General features: G+C 46.3%; 1 protein-coding gene across 13 annotated transcripts in view; it reads left to right on the forward strand.

Moving 5' to 3' along the window:
• RERE (arginine-glutamic acid dipeptide repeats) overlaps nucleotides 1-15,348 on the forward strand; it is a 342,723-nt gene that overhangs the window by 110,759 nt on the left and 216,616 nt on the right. For all 13 annotated transcript variants that reach the window (XM_033156259.1, XM_033156258.1, XM_033156263.1 and 10 more), the window contains exon 2: nucleotides 10,412-10,882. In XM_033156259.1, the coding sequence (XP_033012150.1) occupies nucleotides 10,558-10,882 (325 nt within the window). In that variant the 5' untranslated portion in view covers nucleotides 10,412-10,557. The remainder of the gene's footprint in view (nucleotides 1-10,411; nucleotides 10,883-15,348) is intronic.

The following is a 15,348-nucleotide window of genomic DNA, read 5'->3' on the forward strand; positions in this document are numbered from 1 at the left end:
TTTTGTTGAGAACTTGTACAAATTAGAGTGGTGTGGGTGTGTGTAAGGAAAAGTAAGATTTGAGAACAGTGTGTACTGACATTCTAGATCTACCAAGGAACTTGAAAGATGATTGATTTTTATTTATTTGTTTTTGCTCTTTGCTCCAGTTTATTATTAAGGAGGTGATTGCTTGGATGTTTTTCCTTGTTGAGCAGCTGAGGCCTTGTCCCTTTTCTCTACGCTGCTCCATTTTGTGGAGAATTAAAAATAGCTGCATTGTTTCTTGATGCTATCATTGTCATCCTCCTGGCTCTGATTTTTTTTATTAAAAAAAAATCAACCTCTGTGATAAGCCTGGGAAATGTGGACACCCCCCTCCCTTGTGGGGACAGGAAGATGTAAATTTTCCACAAACTGTGAAGTCATGGGGGGTGGGGGAGAGGGTGAAGTCATTGCAGGGGCAGGTGGTGGAATTGTTTTTCCCCCTGGGATAAAATGATTTTTGGGGGTGGGGTGAAAAAAATACACAGTACTTTTTCTCTTTTGGGGCCCATCACATATTAAAAGTCACTAATTTTGCCATTAGGTATATAAGAAGTACCATTTATTCAGACATGCCAAGGATTGAACTGGGAACCCTTTTGCTAAGCAGGCGCCCTGCCCCTTCCCTAATATCGTTTAAGAATGGTTATTCTGTGGCTTTTCCTGCAGAAACCTTGGGTTTGAGGGACTAGGGAGCACCTGTACCTTTCTGCATGTTCCAGCTCCGGCTAATCTTTTTACTCTGCCCCAGTTCTGTATCTGTGTCAGCTTTCAAAACTATTCAGCATAACCTAGTTGCTGTGCCAGAGGCATACACCCCTCCCTACACACCCATAATTCATTTCCTTTACATGCTGACTCATCATGCATGATGGCAAGCCCCGCCCACATAGCCAGTGTGGAACTGCAGTGCATTGTGGGTGTGAAGGTTTTCCATATCCCTCCACGCCTGCTCATGGAAGGACTGGATGTCAGCTCATGAATTACATAAGCCACCACTGAACGTATCAAAGAGTTTTAGGGCATGTGTGGGGTGGTGGGAGGGGAGATAAACCTGACGGTTTAGAAGGGAGCGGCCTTTCCGTTGTTTTTTCAAAATGACTCAATATTGAAAAATTGTGTGTGTTTTGAGGGTGACTTTTGAGATTGGAAGTGGCCTGCATGCACTTTCTTCCTCTCTTGCCAGTACTACCCCCATCCTGCTTAGAGACCCTAAAAGTAAGCACAGTTCCTTATCTATATTGTAAGCAGCATAATCTTAAAAGAGTTGTTATGGGAATAGATGATTAAAGAGAGGAAAAATACAGGCAAGACAAACCAGCCAAACTTGCTCCTTTGCGGGAGGTCCAATGAGTAGTTGTCTGCTTGCAGTTTGGATCTCAGGAGTTGTTTAAGCCTATAGACATGGGTTTTACAAATATCTTTTCAATAACAACAACAATAATAAAAACTTTGGCTGTTTGCTGCAGGGCTCCAGCCAGAGTTTCCTGGGTGAGGTTCTTAGCATTCTGGAAAATAAGACTCCTTGGTTCTTTGTTTGACATCCTAATGTAACCTGCTTGGAAAAATTGCCTAGAGTTTCTAGGGGGCCCTTTCACAACTTAATATGGAAAAATGGGGGTCTGTCACTAAGTCACTAGTGCAGTGGAAGCAGCCTGTTGTTGTAGCTGGTTTTGGACGTTGTCTTGCCTTAGCTTAGTTGTAGGTGACAAGGTGCTTCAGGAAATGGAACACACACACACACACACCAGTTTGACAGAGGCTAATTACATGTTGGTTGCACTTAGCCATGAGCTGTCTATTCCATTTACGTCCAGTGAGTTCTAAATGTTGCCTCCCACTCTTGACAAAAAGTTGCATGTTGGGCACATCTGATAATTTGAGCTGTCCTTCTCTGTGTTGTGGAGAGACAAGAGACAAGGTTGCCTACATCCCTTGCAGAGTTGCTTGGTCTCCGTTGCAAGTACAGAGGTGGCTAGGTGTGTTTGAGGCTTCCTTGATACCACCCTTGGAAAGAAGAGGAGAGGAAGGCTTTCTTGTTGATTTGGTGCAGCTTTGGGGGTTAAAGGAGCTTGATCATCCTGTCTCTGACAATGCATGATTGGAGAGCAAGGATGCAAGAGCCTAAATCAGATTCTAGCACAGGGGTGGGGAATATTTGGCCCATGGACCAAACGTTGCCCACCAGGCCTCCTCATTTGGCCCATGGCGCCATTTTTCTGAAGCTACAATCATCTTCCCCACAGAGACATGGCTGCAGAATGCAGGATTTGATCCTGTGTGGGGAATTCAGTCTTGTTTGGGCAGTATTTCTGCCCATCCCATCAGATGATTGACAGGCAGGTGGTCCTGCACATCTGCCAAAATGGGCCCACCAGGATGGGGGAAGATATAGATCTGGCCTGCATGACCAAGAAAGAGGATTCATGGTATTATTATTATTATTATTAATAATAATAATAATAATAATAATATTTATACCCTGCACATCTGGCTGGGTTCCCCCAGCCACTCTGGGCAGCTTCCAACAAAATATTAAAATACAATAGTCTGTTAAACATTAAAAACTTCCCTAAACAGGGCTGCCTTCAGATGTCTTCTAAAAGTCTGGTAGTTGTTTTTCTCTTTGACATGTGGTGGGAGGGTGTTCCACAGGGTGGTGCCACTACTGAGAAGGCCCTCTACCTGGTTCCCTGTAACTTGGCTTCTCGCAGCGAGGGAACCGCCAGAAGGTCCTCGGCACTGGACCTCAGTGTCTGGGCAGAACGATGGTGGTGGAGACGCTCCTTCAGGTATACTGGACCGAGGCTGTTTAGGGCTTTAAAGGTCAGCATCAACACTTTGAATTGTGCTGGGAAATGTACTGGGAGCCAATGTAGATCTTTCAAGACCGGTGTTATGTGGTCTCGGCCGCCGCTCCCAGTAACCAGTCTAGCTGCCGCATTCTGGATTAGTTGTAGTTTCTGGGTCACCTTCAAAGGTAGCCCCACATATTGCTATTCAGATGAGGGCCTAGTTCAGTTCTTACTGAATTCCATGCAGAAAAATGTTTTAGTTCTGTTCTACTTTTCTGACATGATGAAGACTAGGGGTAGTGTACAAGGGGTTCCCAGGCGGTCTCCTGTCCAGGCACTGACCTGCTCAACTTCAGGAATCCTGCATCATGAGTACCATGCCTGGGTCAGAATGAGATGCAGCAAAGGACACAACAGAGAGGGTGCCAAACCAGCTTCTTGCTCCAGACATGGGGGTCACCGGGAGCAGGACCTCCTGCCGTGCCCTGGTGTTTTTTCCAGGCATTTTGCTGGTTTAATTAATAAAGGTTGGGACTAATCCTGATTATACTGTTGAGCAGTGCCATCTGCTCAGTGGGGATGGGTTAGAGGAGGGAGAAGAGGCGGGGTTGAGGAAATGAACACAGTGGCTCACAAGCAGCACCTCCTTGGAGGGGCATATCCTCAAAATACAGGCACGCTTGCTGCTGGGTGAGGGAAAGGGGCTGTCTGTTAGATATTTACCCAAGGAGTGGCAAGAAGCGGATTCAGAAAGGCATCCAATCTAGCCACATCCCCAATTAGTCACTGCTGTTTGCTTGCTCACGTTGCATGGCTTGTTCTTTGAGGAGGATTAAACCAGCAGAAAGGAGCTGCTCCCTCAAGAGCTCCATGAACTAGTGCCTTGTAGCCATTGCTCTAGTGCTTCTGTAACTTGTCTCATCACAAGATCCTTGTGTGCTTCCTCTCTGTCTCTCTCTCGTGATGCTGGTCCCGGCATTCTTAACATTGACCGTGCCCTTTGTTCCTAGTTCCTTTCCTCTAGTGCAAGGCAGCTTGCCGATTTCCGGTCATTTTTGGTGTTCTAGCCATTGTCTTCTGTCCTTTGGTCAGCACACAGTTTTGTGGGGATGACACTATGAAGAAAGTATGGCAGGTGCTAAGCCAGAGTCATCCCCTTAAAAGGGCTGCCAGCAAGTTCCATTGTAACACCCTCCGCTCCTCCTGCCGTGATTGCTGGCCCTTCCTGCCTCTGAGGTTGTAATGCAGAGGCCAGTTATTGCTCCTTTGGGGAACAGATTTGTCCCTGGGCCTCAGAATAACAGGAATCCGTATTCATACTCCTCCCACGAGAAGAGAGAGATCTGTGTCTCCTTAAAAAGCTAAAAGAGCACTGTGTGTGTGTTTGTTTGGAGGTCTGTATCAGCAGCTAAAAACCAATTTCCCCCTTTTACAACGTAAAATTTACACCCTGTCATTCTTCTCCCTCTAAGTTGTCCACAAACTTGATGCTTGTATTGTATTACTTTTTGGCAGAGAACCACTCTTGCTTCATCAACAATGGCAGAGAACCACTCTTGCTTCATCAACAAGGAGCTTGGTGGCTTTTGGTCTCCCCACCCGCCCCACCATCTCTATGGGGGGGAAATGCAATGTCATTTTAGTGCATGACATTTTAGTTTCCATCTCTCCTTCTCTTGGGTACTCTTTCCTTTCCTTACCACTAGAGCACCTAACCATCTAGCTCAGGCACAGGCAACCTTCAGGCCTCCAGATGTTTTGGACTATAATTCCCATCATCCCTGACCACTGGTCCTGTTAGCAAGGGATCATGGGAGTTGTAAGCCAAAACATCTGGAGGGCCGAAGGTTGCCTACGCCTAATCTAGCTGTTTGACTTTGTGCTCAGTGCACAGGCACAACCAATCTAGGGTCTATGGTAAAGTGCTGGGGAAACCGTGATGTTTCACTCACACCACACCCTTAAAAATGTAGCAGAATGTGAATGTGCATAAGTTGAAAGCAAAATATTTGCATCCAAATCTCCACTACTTCTTTTTTTGCCTATACTTGCCCTTGGGAATTTGAGCTTGTGGATAAGAATAACCGTGGACAGATGGGTTTAATCAATCCTGAGAGGTTATTTGAACGAGAGCCTTAATGCCTAGAGAGCATTCTTGCAATGGTCTCCAGCCTCTCAACCGGCACAGGCGCAAGTTAAATATGGAGAACCACCCTGAAAAATGCTGTGTGAATTGAAGTGTTACATTCACATTTGACTATACAATATTGGTATATCACTCTGGTAAATTATGCAAACTAGGCAGTCACTAAGCCGCAGCTGGTAGATAAGTAATGTGTGTACAAATTTTTCATCACTATGTCCCTGAAATTTGGTACCAAATGTGATTGGTACCAAAGGTTTTCCTGATCACATAATATCTTTATTGCTATATGCATGAGAGTCCCCCTTGTAAATTGTCAAAGGAAATGATTGCAGCTGCTTGAGGAGCAGGAAAAGAGCTGAGAACCTCTGTCTTTCTCGAATGTTTCCCGCATTCAGGAAAAAGAGAGAAACTGAAGCCTCAACCCTCAAGTTACAACAGCAAAGTCAGTTTGTCTCTTTGGATGTTGTCTTGGTCTGGAGAAGACACCAGTGGGGAGATGTAAGATTATTGCTTGCTGTCTTTCTCTCTTTTAAAATGTTAGGATCTAAGAGGAAAGATTCCAGGTGCACGGAGCTGGAACATTCCTTCCCTTATTTCTTGATAGGTGTGTAAGCATTCTAAATGAACTTTAGCATTGCAGGGGGTTAGACCAGGTGACCCTTGGGTCCCTGACAACTGTGCGATTCTATGACCTAGCCTTTTGAAAAAAATTGCATTTTTTAAAAGGCTCAAGGCTTTTAAGCATTAGATGTGGATATGGTTTTATGGAAAGTGTACATACATGAACAAATGGTGATAAGTAATACTCTGCAAGGTGGGAAATCTTACTGTGGCCCATGGACCTAGCCAATCTCGTCTGATAATAGACGGTGGAGGGCTATAGTGGAGAAAATTTATAAAATGGGCAAAGCTTTCCAAAGCTTCACAGTGGTAAAACTTTGTGGTTTTGCACATCTCTGCAAAACCCTGGCACCTCTGATCTGGCAGTCTATAAAATGTGGGTTAAAGTTTGGGTCAGAACTCCAGGCTTGTACCCAAAGCAGCACTAAGCCTTTCCTTCCATGGAACTTTCCCTTACACAATGGAACTTTCCTCCCCCTTAGACCCTCTAAATCTGTTCTGCATCCTGCCCCCCTGCCCTTCTGGAGAAGAATTGGGGAGGAGATGTGGGGGGAGTTTCATTGTTCAAGGGTAAATCATTGCACTAATGGCATGAGGTTGTGGGATACTTCACCTAATCTGGCTGTCACCTGTTCCTGGTGTGGGATGTAAACTTTTGGCTGGAAAAATACGAAGCTACTGCCAGTGCCATCTCCACTCCCCAACTTCATAGTCTTAATATTTCAGGAACAAGACTTGCTGCCTCCCTGCCCCCCAATTTATCCTCTTTCCACTCCCTGCTGCACACAAGCTCACTTGCTATTGGTGCTTTTTAGCACACACCCAACTTTCTTCTCTTATTTTTTTTGTACGTGGCCCTTTTCTGAAAAGAACTGGGGGTGGTGTGCATGAGGCTTTTCACAACAACCCCCGCAGTCGTGTATGCTGATTACTGGTACATAACTACATCTGCTACATGGATGGTACATGAGGGAAGCAGGCAACTATTTCTGTGATGTCAGCTGTGCTTCCTTTTTCCTCCAGCAGACACCGATTGCCGCTGGCTCCCCAGGCGTGAACATGCCAGTTCCCACTAGCCTTTTCCCATGTGACTGTATACCTGCACACACACTTAGAGGGAGGCTCATCGCTCAGCAACAGAGCTCAAACTTTGCATGCAGAAGGTTCCCAGCTTCAGTCTCCATTTAGGCCTGAGAAAGACTCATCTGACATCTTGGAGAGCTGCTGCCCTTTGGTGTAGGTTGAAGCTTGCTGGACTGATGGTCTAAGGCAGCTCTAGCTGTAAATCAGCTCTGTGTTGAGAACCATGAAGATTGAAATCTTGCTTTATTTTTAGGGCAAGGACCATAGCTCAGCAGTAGAGATAGTTTTGTATACAGAAAGTCCCACATTCAGTCTTCTCATTAATAGGATCAGGTGAAGGGAAATAAGAATCAGTGAAGGTGGTGAATGTCCTGGGTGAGTGCCTGGAGACGGTTGGAGGATGGATGGCGGCTAACAGATTTAGGTTGAATCCTGACAAGACAGAAGTACTGTTTTTGGGGGACGGGGCGGGCAGGTGTGGGGGACTCCCTGGTCCTGAATGGGGTGACTGTGCCCCTGAAGGACCAGGTGCACAGCCTGGGAGTCATTTTGGACTCACAGCTGTCCATGGAGGTGCAGGTTAATTCTGTGTCCAGGGCGGCTGTCTACCAGCTCCGTCTGGTATGCAGGCTGAGACCCTACCTGCCTGTAGACTGTCTCACCAGAGTGGTGCATGCTCTGGTTGTCTCCCGCTTGGACTACTGCAGTGCGCTCTACGTGGGGCTACTTTTGAAGGTGACAATTAATCCAGAATACAGCAGCTAGACTGGTAAGTGGGAGTGGCCGCCGGGACCACATAACACCGGTCCTGAGAGATCTACATTGGCTCCCAGTACGTTTCTGAGCACAATTCAAAGTGTTGGTGCTGACCTTTAAAGCCCTAAACGGCCTTGGTCCTGTATACCTGAAGGAGCGTCTCCACCCCCATCATTCAGCCCGGTCACTGAGATTCAGTGCCGAGGGCCTTCTGGTGGTTCCCTCACTGCGAGAAGTGAGGTTACAGCGAACCAGGCAGAGGGCCTTCTCGGTAGTGGCGCCCACCCTGTGGAACACCCTTCCATCAGATGTCAAGGAAATAAGCAGCTAACCTATTTTTAAAAGACACCTGAAGGCAGCCCTGTTTAGGGAAGCTTTTAATATTTAATGCTGTATTGTTTTAACATTCGATTGGGAGCCGCCCAGAGTGGCTGGGGAAAGTCAGATACTCTGGAAGGCTGCTGCCAGTCAGAGTACACAATGCTGGGCAAGATTTTTTTTTTTTAATAGCCCATGAAGCTGCCTATTTCCTCCAGTTCAGGAAGGCTGGAGTTTGGGGTTTTGCTTCAGCAGTGAAGTAGCACAGACCAGGGACTTGTAGAGGAAATTGAGGCTCCATCTCTTCCTTGTTTTAAACCAGACCCTGATCTGGGCTGTGTGCTTCCATTCACTTCCCTTTCTACCCTTTGTGCAGCTAGCTGGGCACTTTGGTGGCCCTGAAGCTTCTGCTTGACTCACCATCTTAGTGGATCCTATGGCTCTGGAGGAGATGGGGAGTGAGAAGTCTGAGTGCCAGCCAAAAACCCAAGCAGCTGGTACGGTGACCTTCAGTCCTGGTACAAGGCTGTTGGGGACCCAGCAGTTCTTCAGAATTTCTGGGGTTTAGATATCTGCTGGAGGATCTAGTCCTCCCTCCGCTAAGGAGATTTCAAGTTCCAGGGCTGGGCAGGGATATGGACACTTTGCACTTAAAGGTATATACTGCTTTAGAGCATTCAGGGTGCTTGCAGTGCTCAGTATAGCCCTTTATGGCAGGCTAATAGGAGCACCCTCCTGTTGTAGATCCTGGGAGAGCCGTCTGACCACCTAGCTCGTGAGGGAAGTGAGATTTGAAAGGGGTGTGGGGGACATAGTCCCTTAGCCACTACATAAGCTCCATTTTGTAAAATGCTGTCTTCTGCCAGAATCCAGCACTCCATTCGCAGAATCATTAAGCAGGAATGGTAGTAGTTTATTAGAGCTAGATGGCTGCTGGAAAAGCCATTGTCTGTGAAGACTCTCATTTTAAAAGCCAGTGTATCTTTACTATGTGCACTGACACACAATGTTAAGAGACTGTAACTCTCCAGCCTTTGCTCAAGAAGTGTGTTGATGGATTCCTTAACTGGTGCAAAATTCTGTTCAGTCAGAAGGCTTTCTAGGGCAGCAGCTGCCGGCAGTTTTAGCCCAGCTTCAGCTTTTCTGTTGGCTGTTACTCAGAAAAGCCCCCCCCCCCCCGTCATACACAACCTGTCAGTCCAGATTGCCGGCCTGGAGATTGACAGGGAAGCAGTCGTCAGGTAAAAGGCTTAGCTTCAAACCGTGAGAACAAGAGGCTTTAACAATATGTGGCAGTGCTCCCTTATTACAGCCCTTCCCTTGACTTGAAGACAGGCAATTTTATGTAGCAGGTTATGAATGGAGGCTGTTTTTCTCTCTGGGAAGGCTGAGTTGCAAAGTCTTCTTCCTCTTCACTCAGCTATCATTCATAGACGATGGCAGTCTTGTGTGCAGGAAAGAAAAGTGGGGCTTATTGGAGAGGTGTGAGCCTGGAGATCATTGTTGCCTGTAGTTTCCACGACTGTTTCAATATGTATTCTGCAATTTGCTCCACCCGAGCTCATAATATTTCTCTGTTAATTATGTACCCCTCTTTTTTCCTCTTCAAAGTAAACTTAGTCCTTATGGGTGCACTGCAATGCCTGTTTTGTCCAATGACCCACCACACTTGAATCTCAGTGCTCAATTCAAAGTGCTGATTTTGACCTAAAAAGCTTTATGTGGCTCAGAACCCCAGTAGCTCAAGGGCCACTGCTTCCTAAATGCATCAGCCAGGACCCTGTGTTTGTCATCTGAAGCCCTCCTCCATGTGTTTCCTCTAAGGGAGGCGCAGAAGGTGGTGGCATGAGAACGAGCTTTTCATTGGTGGCTTCCCCACTTGTGGAATGCTGTACCCAGGGAGGCACATCTGGCACCATCACGATTTTTAGGTGCCAGGTGCAAATGTTTCTTCTTACCCAAGCTTTCAACCCTAAATTTGGAGCACATCAGATATTTCCAGTGGGTGGGATGTGTTCGGCTTACCTTTTGCATACGCCTGGATGTGTTTTTAGGTTTTTGTTTTGGATTTATACTGGGTTTGCTTTTTATACTATTTTGTAACTTGCCTTGAGTCACTTTCTTTGGGGAGGGGGAAATTAAGAAGTACAGTAAATAAATAATTCCTTCCTCAAAATGACATTTTTATATTTGTGAAGGAACTGTTGTTGCGACAGGCTGGATGTGTGTGGGTGAAGGACCTCTTGATTGCAGGAGATTGGGAGCTGTGGAGACAAGACAACACATTCTACATCACGTTTGCTTGTCTCATAGCCTCCACCACAACAATCAAACATGCTGCTATCTGAGTAGCCCCACCCTTTCATTGGCATAATGTTGCCATGAATGTTCTGGGACGCTCTAGTCATGTTTGATGGAACTGGCTGTACATATGTGTGTGTGAGCACTGGGAAGTCTGAGAGGAGCCATGCTTTGTGTGTAGAGAAGAAAGCACGGCATTAGAGCATAATAGGGGCTGTTGTTTGAATGTCCTGCTGTGTGGCCTGAAACAACTTGTAACACTGATATTTCCTTCCCCTAAATGTCTAATCTTTCCCTAGAAAGAAGTTGAGATAGTTGTTGAAGAGTTCCAATGGCTAACATTTTCTTTCCCCCCTCCTTTTCAAAGAGCCTTTTTAAAACGCTGGGGTTGTTGGAGTGGTCGAATTTTTCCTGGAATTGAGTGAGAAATTCAGAAGACTGAAGCCCAGGCTCACTGTCTACCTTTCACGGAGGCCCAGCCGTGAGAGGACAGAAGAAGGCACCTGGCGAATCATGACAGCGGACAAAGAGAAGGACAAAGAGAAAGACAAGGACCGGGACCGGGACAGAGACCGAGAGCGGGACAAACGGGAGAAGGCACGGGAGAGCGAGAACTCGCGGCCTCGTCGGAGCTGCACCCTGGAAGGCGGAGCCAAGAATTATGCGGAGAGCGACCACAGTGAGGACGAGGACAATGACAACAACAGCGCCACCACAGAGGAGTCCACAAAGAAGAACAAGAAGAAACCCCCCAAGAAGAAATCTCGCTATGAGAGAACGGACAACGGAGAAATCACCTCTTTCATCACAGAGGATGATGTGGTCTACAGACCTGGAGGTAAGAGAGAGATCCTATTCTTTGGAATCTGAACCACATGGTGTGTTTGTGTTGCCCAGCCTAGTTTTCTTGGCTGAAGTTCACGGAGGAGGGAGGGAGGGATGTAAATTGCTGCCATAGCTGAATGGATAATTTTGACCAGTGCGTGCTCTGTTGCACCGGGAACTGGCTTTTGTTGTTGTTTATGTAGCACCATGTACACATGTGGTGCTTTAAGGAAGAATGGGACAACTGATCTCTATCTCAAGGGACCTGCTGTTTAAAAATAAATGCAAGGTGAACAGAGGAAGGGTAAACCAGGAAATAATATGCAATGATTCAAATTAAATGAGCATTGACTTACTGGGGACTGGGGGCAATGGCAGAGGCTTCACTAAAAAGTTTTTTGAGGAGGGATTTGAAATAAGCAAGAAAGGTGATTCCATGGGGACATTCTGGAGATTGTTCCAGCCATAAGGGCCAGTATGAGAGGGAGAGTGGAGCTGTTTCACCAGGCATAGGCAAACTCGGCCCTCCAGATGTTTTGGGACTACAGTCCCCATCATCCCTGACCCACTGGTCCTGTTAGCTAGGGATCATGGGAGTTGTAGTCCCAAAACATCTGGAGGGCTGAGTTTGCCTATGCCTGTGTTACACAGAGCAGGAGACCTTCAGATGTCTAAGGGAGATGGAGTTGGATGAGTGAAGGTCTCAGGTGTGCTGGGATATAAGGGCAGAGAGATACAGGGGAGGGGGAGGAAGTCTATGGAGGGTTTTGCAGGCGAGGAGAAGAAACTTGTCCAAGTTCCACAAACACCCAAAGATTTATTTTTATATATACTTTTATACATATAAAATGATTGCATTTTTGTAGAATTAAAGGTAAGGGCATGTTACATGAGCTTGTTTTGTTTTGTTTTAAATAAAAAATAACCCATTAAGCTGACCATTTACCTGTCTTTTTAATATTGCCCCAAACCTGCTGCCTTTTAAGGCGGGCATTCACTGTGCCTCAGGATAGTGGATGCTCCAATTCCATGACTACTTTGCAGTGCTCTTGTTTCCACCAGGATGTGTGTATTTATTCCTGATTCTCTTATCAAAAGAGCAAGCTTACAAGCGCTACTATATTTGTCATCTGCTCTGCTGTTAAAAAAAAAAATCATTGGCATGCTGGAAGAGCACTGTGGGAAGGAAAGACTGATGTGCTTTTCAAAAGAAGAGGGGGGAAACACCGATGGAAATAAATCACCAGAAACAATTTTTCTAATGTGTTGTGTTGATAGAATGCTTAACGCTCTGGGCTTGTGTTGAGTCACAGGCAAATCTTGTTGCTTTTAAGTTGTGCATACTGAATTCTACCTGGAAACAGCATTGCCCTAGTCCTGTGGGGTTGATAGGGGTAAAGCTTGATACCCTTAGGGCCAGGGGAGATGCAATGGGGCCAAGAATACTGCTCCCCTACCAGGGCAAATTCTTCTGCCAGCTACAGTTAACTCTACAATGCATATATTAAATTGTGAAATATATATTAGTTCCTTTCTGACACACAGCTTTTTCTCCCCCCCAGTTAGTCCTTTGTGGTGTATTGATGGCTCAGCATGCATCCTTTAGAAACAGGGCCTTCTCAGTAATGGCACCAGCTTTGTGGGGCTCCCTCCCTTGAGAGGTTTGCCAGACCCTCAACAGCATATTCTTTTAGGTGTTTGGGTAGATAGAACTTGGCTTTTTCAGTAAGCCAGGGATGGAGGAGCCTGTGTACCTCCAGAAGTTGTTGGAGTGCAACTCTCACCATTTCTGACCATAGACCATATTGGCTGGGGCTGATGGGAGTTAGAGTCCTGGCAACATCTGGAGGGCCATACATTCCCTACAGTTAATTTGCCTCCACTCTTTTACATTCCCAAGCCATTGCTAAGAGCCATTCGGTGATTTGTTTGTTTGAGGCAGGGGTCATGGCTGGGGCAGCTGAACTTTTTTGGGGTCAGAGGATCAAGAGCCCTTGGTGCGCATTAAGAGCAGCTGTTCAAGCTCACAGCAGTGGGTGGTGGCCATGCTCCAGTGTGGTGGTGGTGGTGGTGTGTGTTTTACTGCAGTTGAAGAACCTGACTTCAACTGCAGTAACACAATGCAGTTTATTTGCTTGCAAGCATGGCTTGCCTTCTAAAATCAGGAACAATTAGCTCCCTTGTTTGCCAAAAAGGTCTTCCCATCTCTGGTACAGATTTGCTTTCATGGAGGTGCTGAGGTTTAACTCTGTCTCCCAACCCTCTCTCCTGCTTGCTGTATAATATATCTGGAGCCCTGATCAGTTAACAGCAGGGCTGGGAAGGGATTCGACAAGAGAAACCAAACCCGCCTTGGATTTCCCTCCACATTGGGTGATTTCAAGGTATATGGTGCTTTGGGGCACCACAAATTACAGTGTCTGTGAACACGACACCCCCAAAGCACTTTTTAAATGCTCAGGATCATTATTTGTAGAAGTCTGAGGGAAACAAACACTGCCTCTGCACCACATTCCTTCTTTGTAAAGCATTAACAATACACTACGTTGTTCAGGTCACTTGGATCACTGCCTCAGGTGGAAAGAAACCCCCGTAATTGGGAGTGTAGTGTTGCCACAGGCCATTAGACACCTGTCACTTGTAATTCCATCCAGGATGGAAGGTGGCCTCTGTTTAATAGTGCATTGCACCACCCCCTCCTTTTCTCCTCCTACTCCTGGAAGGCTTGTTTGCTGATTCAAGAGGAGGAGTCTACCCTGCTCTACTAATCACTTCCATGTTTGGTTTATCAGATTCAGCACCAGAGTTCTTTGGATGGGGCAGTGGGAAACATGGGCAAAGCTTGCCCCAGGTGTGCTTAACTCTCTAATCCAGGGGTTGTAAACCTGGTCCCTACTGCCCACTAGTGGGTGTTTCAGGATTCTAGGTGGGCGGTAGGGGGTTCTGCGGCACAAGCTGAACCCTCCTTCCATTGAGCACTGGTGGGCAGTAAGGAAATTTTACCATCAAGAAAGATGCATTAGTGGGCAGTAGGTATAAAAAGGTTGACTACGCCTGCTCTAAGTTGATAGAGGAGCTGACCTCTAAAAGTAAGCAAGTCTTTAGCGAGGGCACTTTTGAGTTACCGTATCCTGTGGAAGTGGCGTAGTCCTATTCATGCAATGGTAAAAAGCTTTGCTTTAGGGCTTGGTGCTGATTTGTGGAGAGAAACAAAGATTTTTGTGCCCTGGAAAGGCTTGTGGTACTAGCCCAGGCATAGGCAAACTTGGCCCTCCAGATGTTTTGGGACTACAACTCCCATCATCCCTAACTAACAGGGCCACTGGTCAGGGATGATGGGAGTTGTGGTCCCAAAACATCTGGAGGGCCGAGTTTGCCTAGGCCTTTGGGAAGGTCAAAGTGATACATATGAGCTGCATTAGTTGTTGGATTGACATCTGCTGAAAAGGATTGAAGGCCTAGGACCTCATCAGCAGAAGATGCTTCCTTGATCCCCCCTTTTTTTGGGGGGGGCTGGAGAGGTAGTTAAATAATGCAAAGTAAACTTTGGCATAGTAACAACAACACCTATATGAATGTAACATTACAAACTAACAGGGAGGGAGGAAAACTTGTCCCAAGTAGCTTCCAAGTTATATGAGAAGCTAGTGCTTCGGTATTAGACAGTGAAGAGGTAGGTGCTAAGAGGCAGCATGGCTGGACATGATTGGTGGTGAGCATCAGGTTCTGCCGACTTGCAGCTTTGGACAATTTAGCATTGTGTTTTATTGTACCACACATTTCCAAAATGGGTACACTTCTGTGCAGTGCAAGCATGGAACTTGCTTTCAAAAGCTGAGAGTTGTTAAGAGACTGCTGTTCCCTCCAGAGAGCTACAATTCCCAGGGTTCCCTGAGAAGAGGACTTGATTGTTAAGTGCCTTTGGGAATTGTAGCTCTGGGAGGGGAATAGGGGTCTGCTAACAATTCTTGATACCCTTTAACCCTACAGCTCCCAGAATTCTTTGGGGGAAGCAATGACTGTTTAAAGTGGTATTGTGGTGCTTTAAATGTATGATGCAGATGTGGCCTCGCCTGCTTGCTAGTTGTCTTTATCCTGCTAGTGTTTAAGGGGCAGTCCATCATGCTTATCCCCTCCCCCCCACCTTTTTTGCATTTCAAACCTTTTCCTGGCTTTTGTCAAAACAACTTGTCACAATAGCAAAATTGATTTACTGCTCACCACATGCATCCCGATTTGCTTACAGCCCGATCTTTCAGCATGAAAAAACTGGTGGAGGGCTTTGTGAGTTCTAATGTACAAGGTTGCTAAAATGACTGTCCTTCCCTTGGGTGTCAGTCAGATTATTTGAGATTACAGTTGTTGCTTCCACACCATCACTGCCACTAGACCAGTTTATTTTGCAGATTTTCACCAGGCCTCTTTAGTCCAGCATCTATCAGCAGTACATTTTTGATTGGTTCTGTCAGGGAGGCAAGT

This window comes from Lacerta agilis, chromosome 8, assembly GCF_009819535.1.
Source record: "Lacerta agilis isolate rLacAgi1 chromosome 8, rLacAgi1.pri, whole genome shotgun sequence".
In the NCBI taxonomy this organism is placed as follows: Eukaryota; Metazoa; Chordata; class Lepidosauria; order Squamata; family Lacertidae; genus Lacerta; species Lacerta agilis.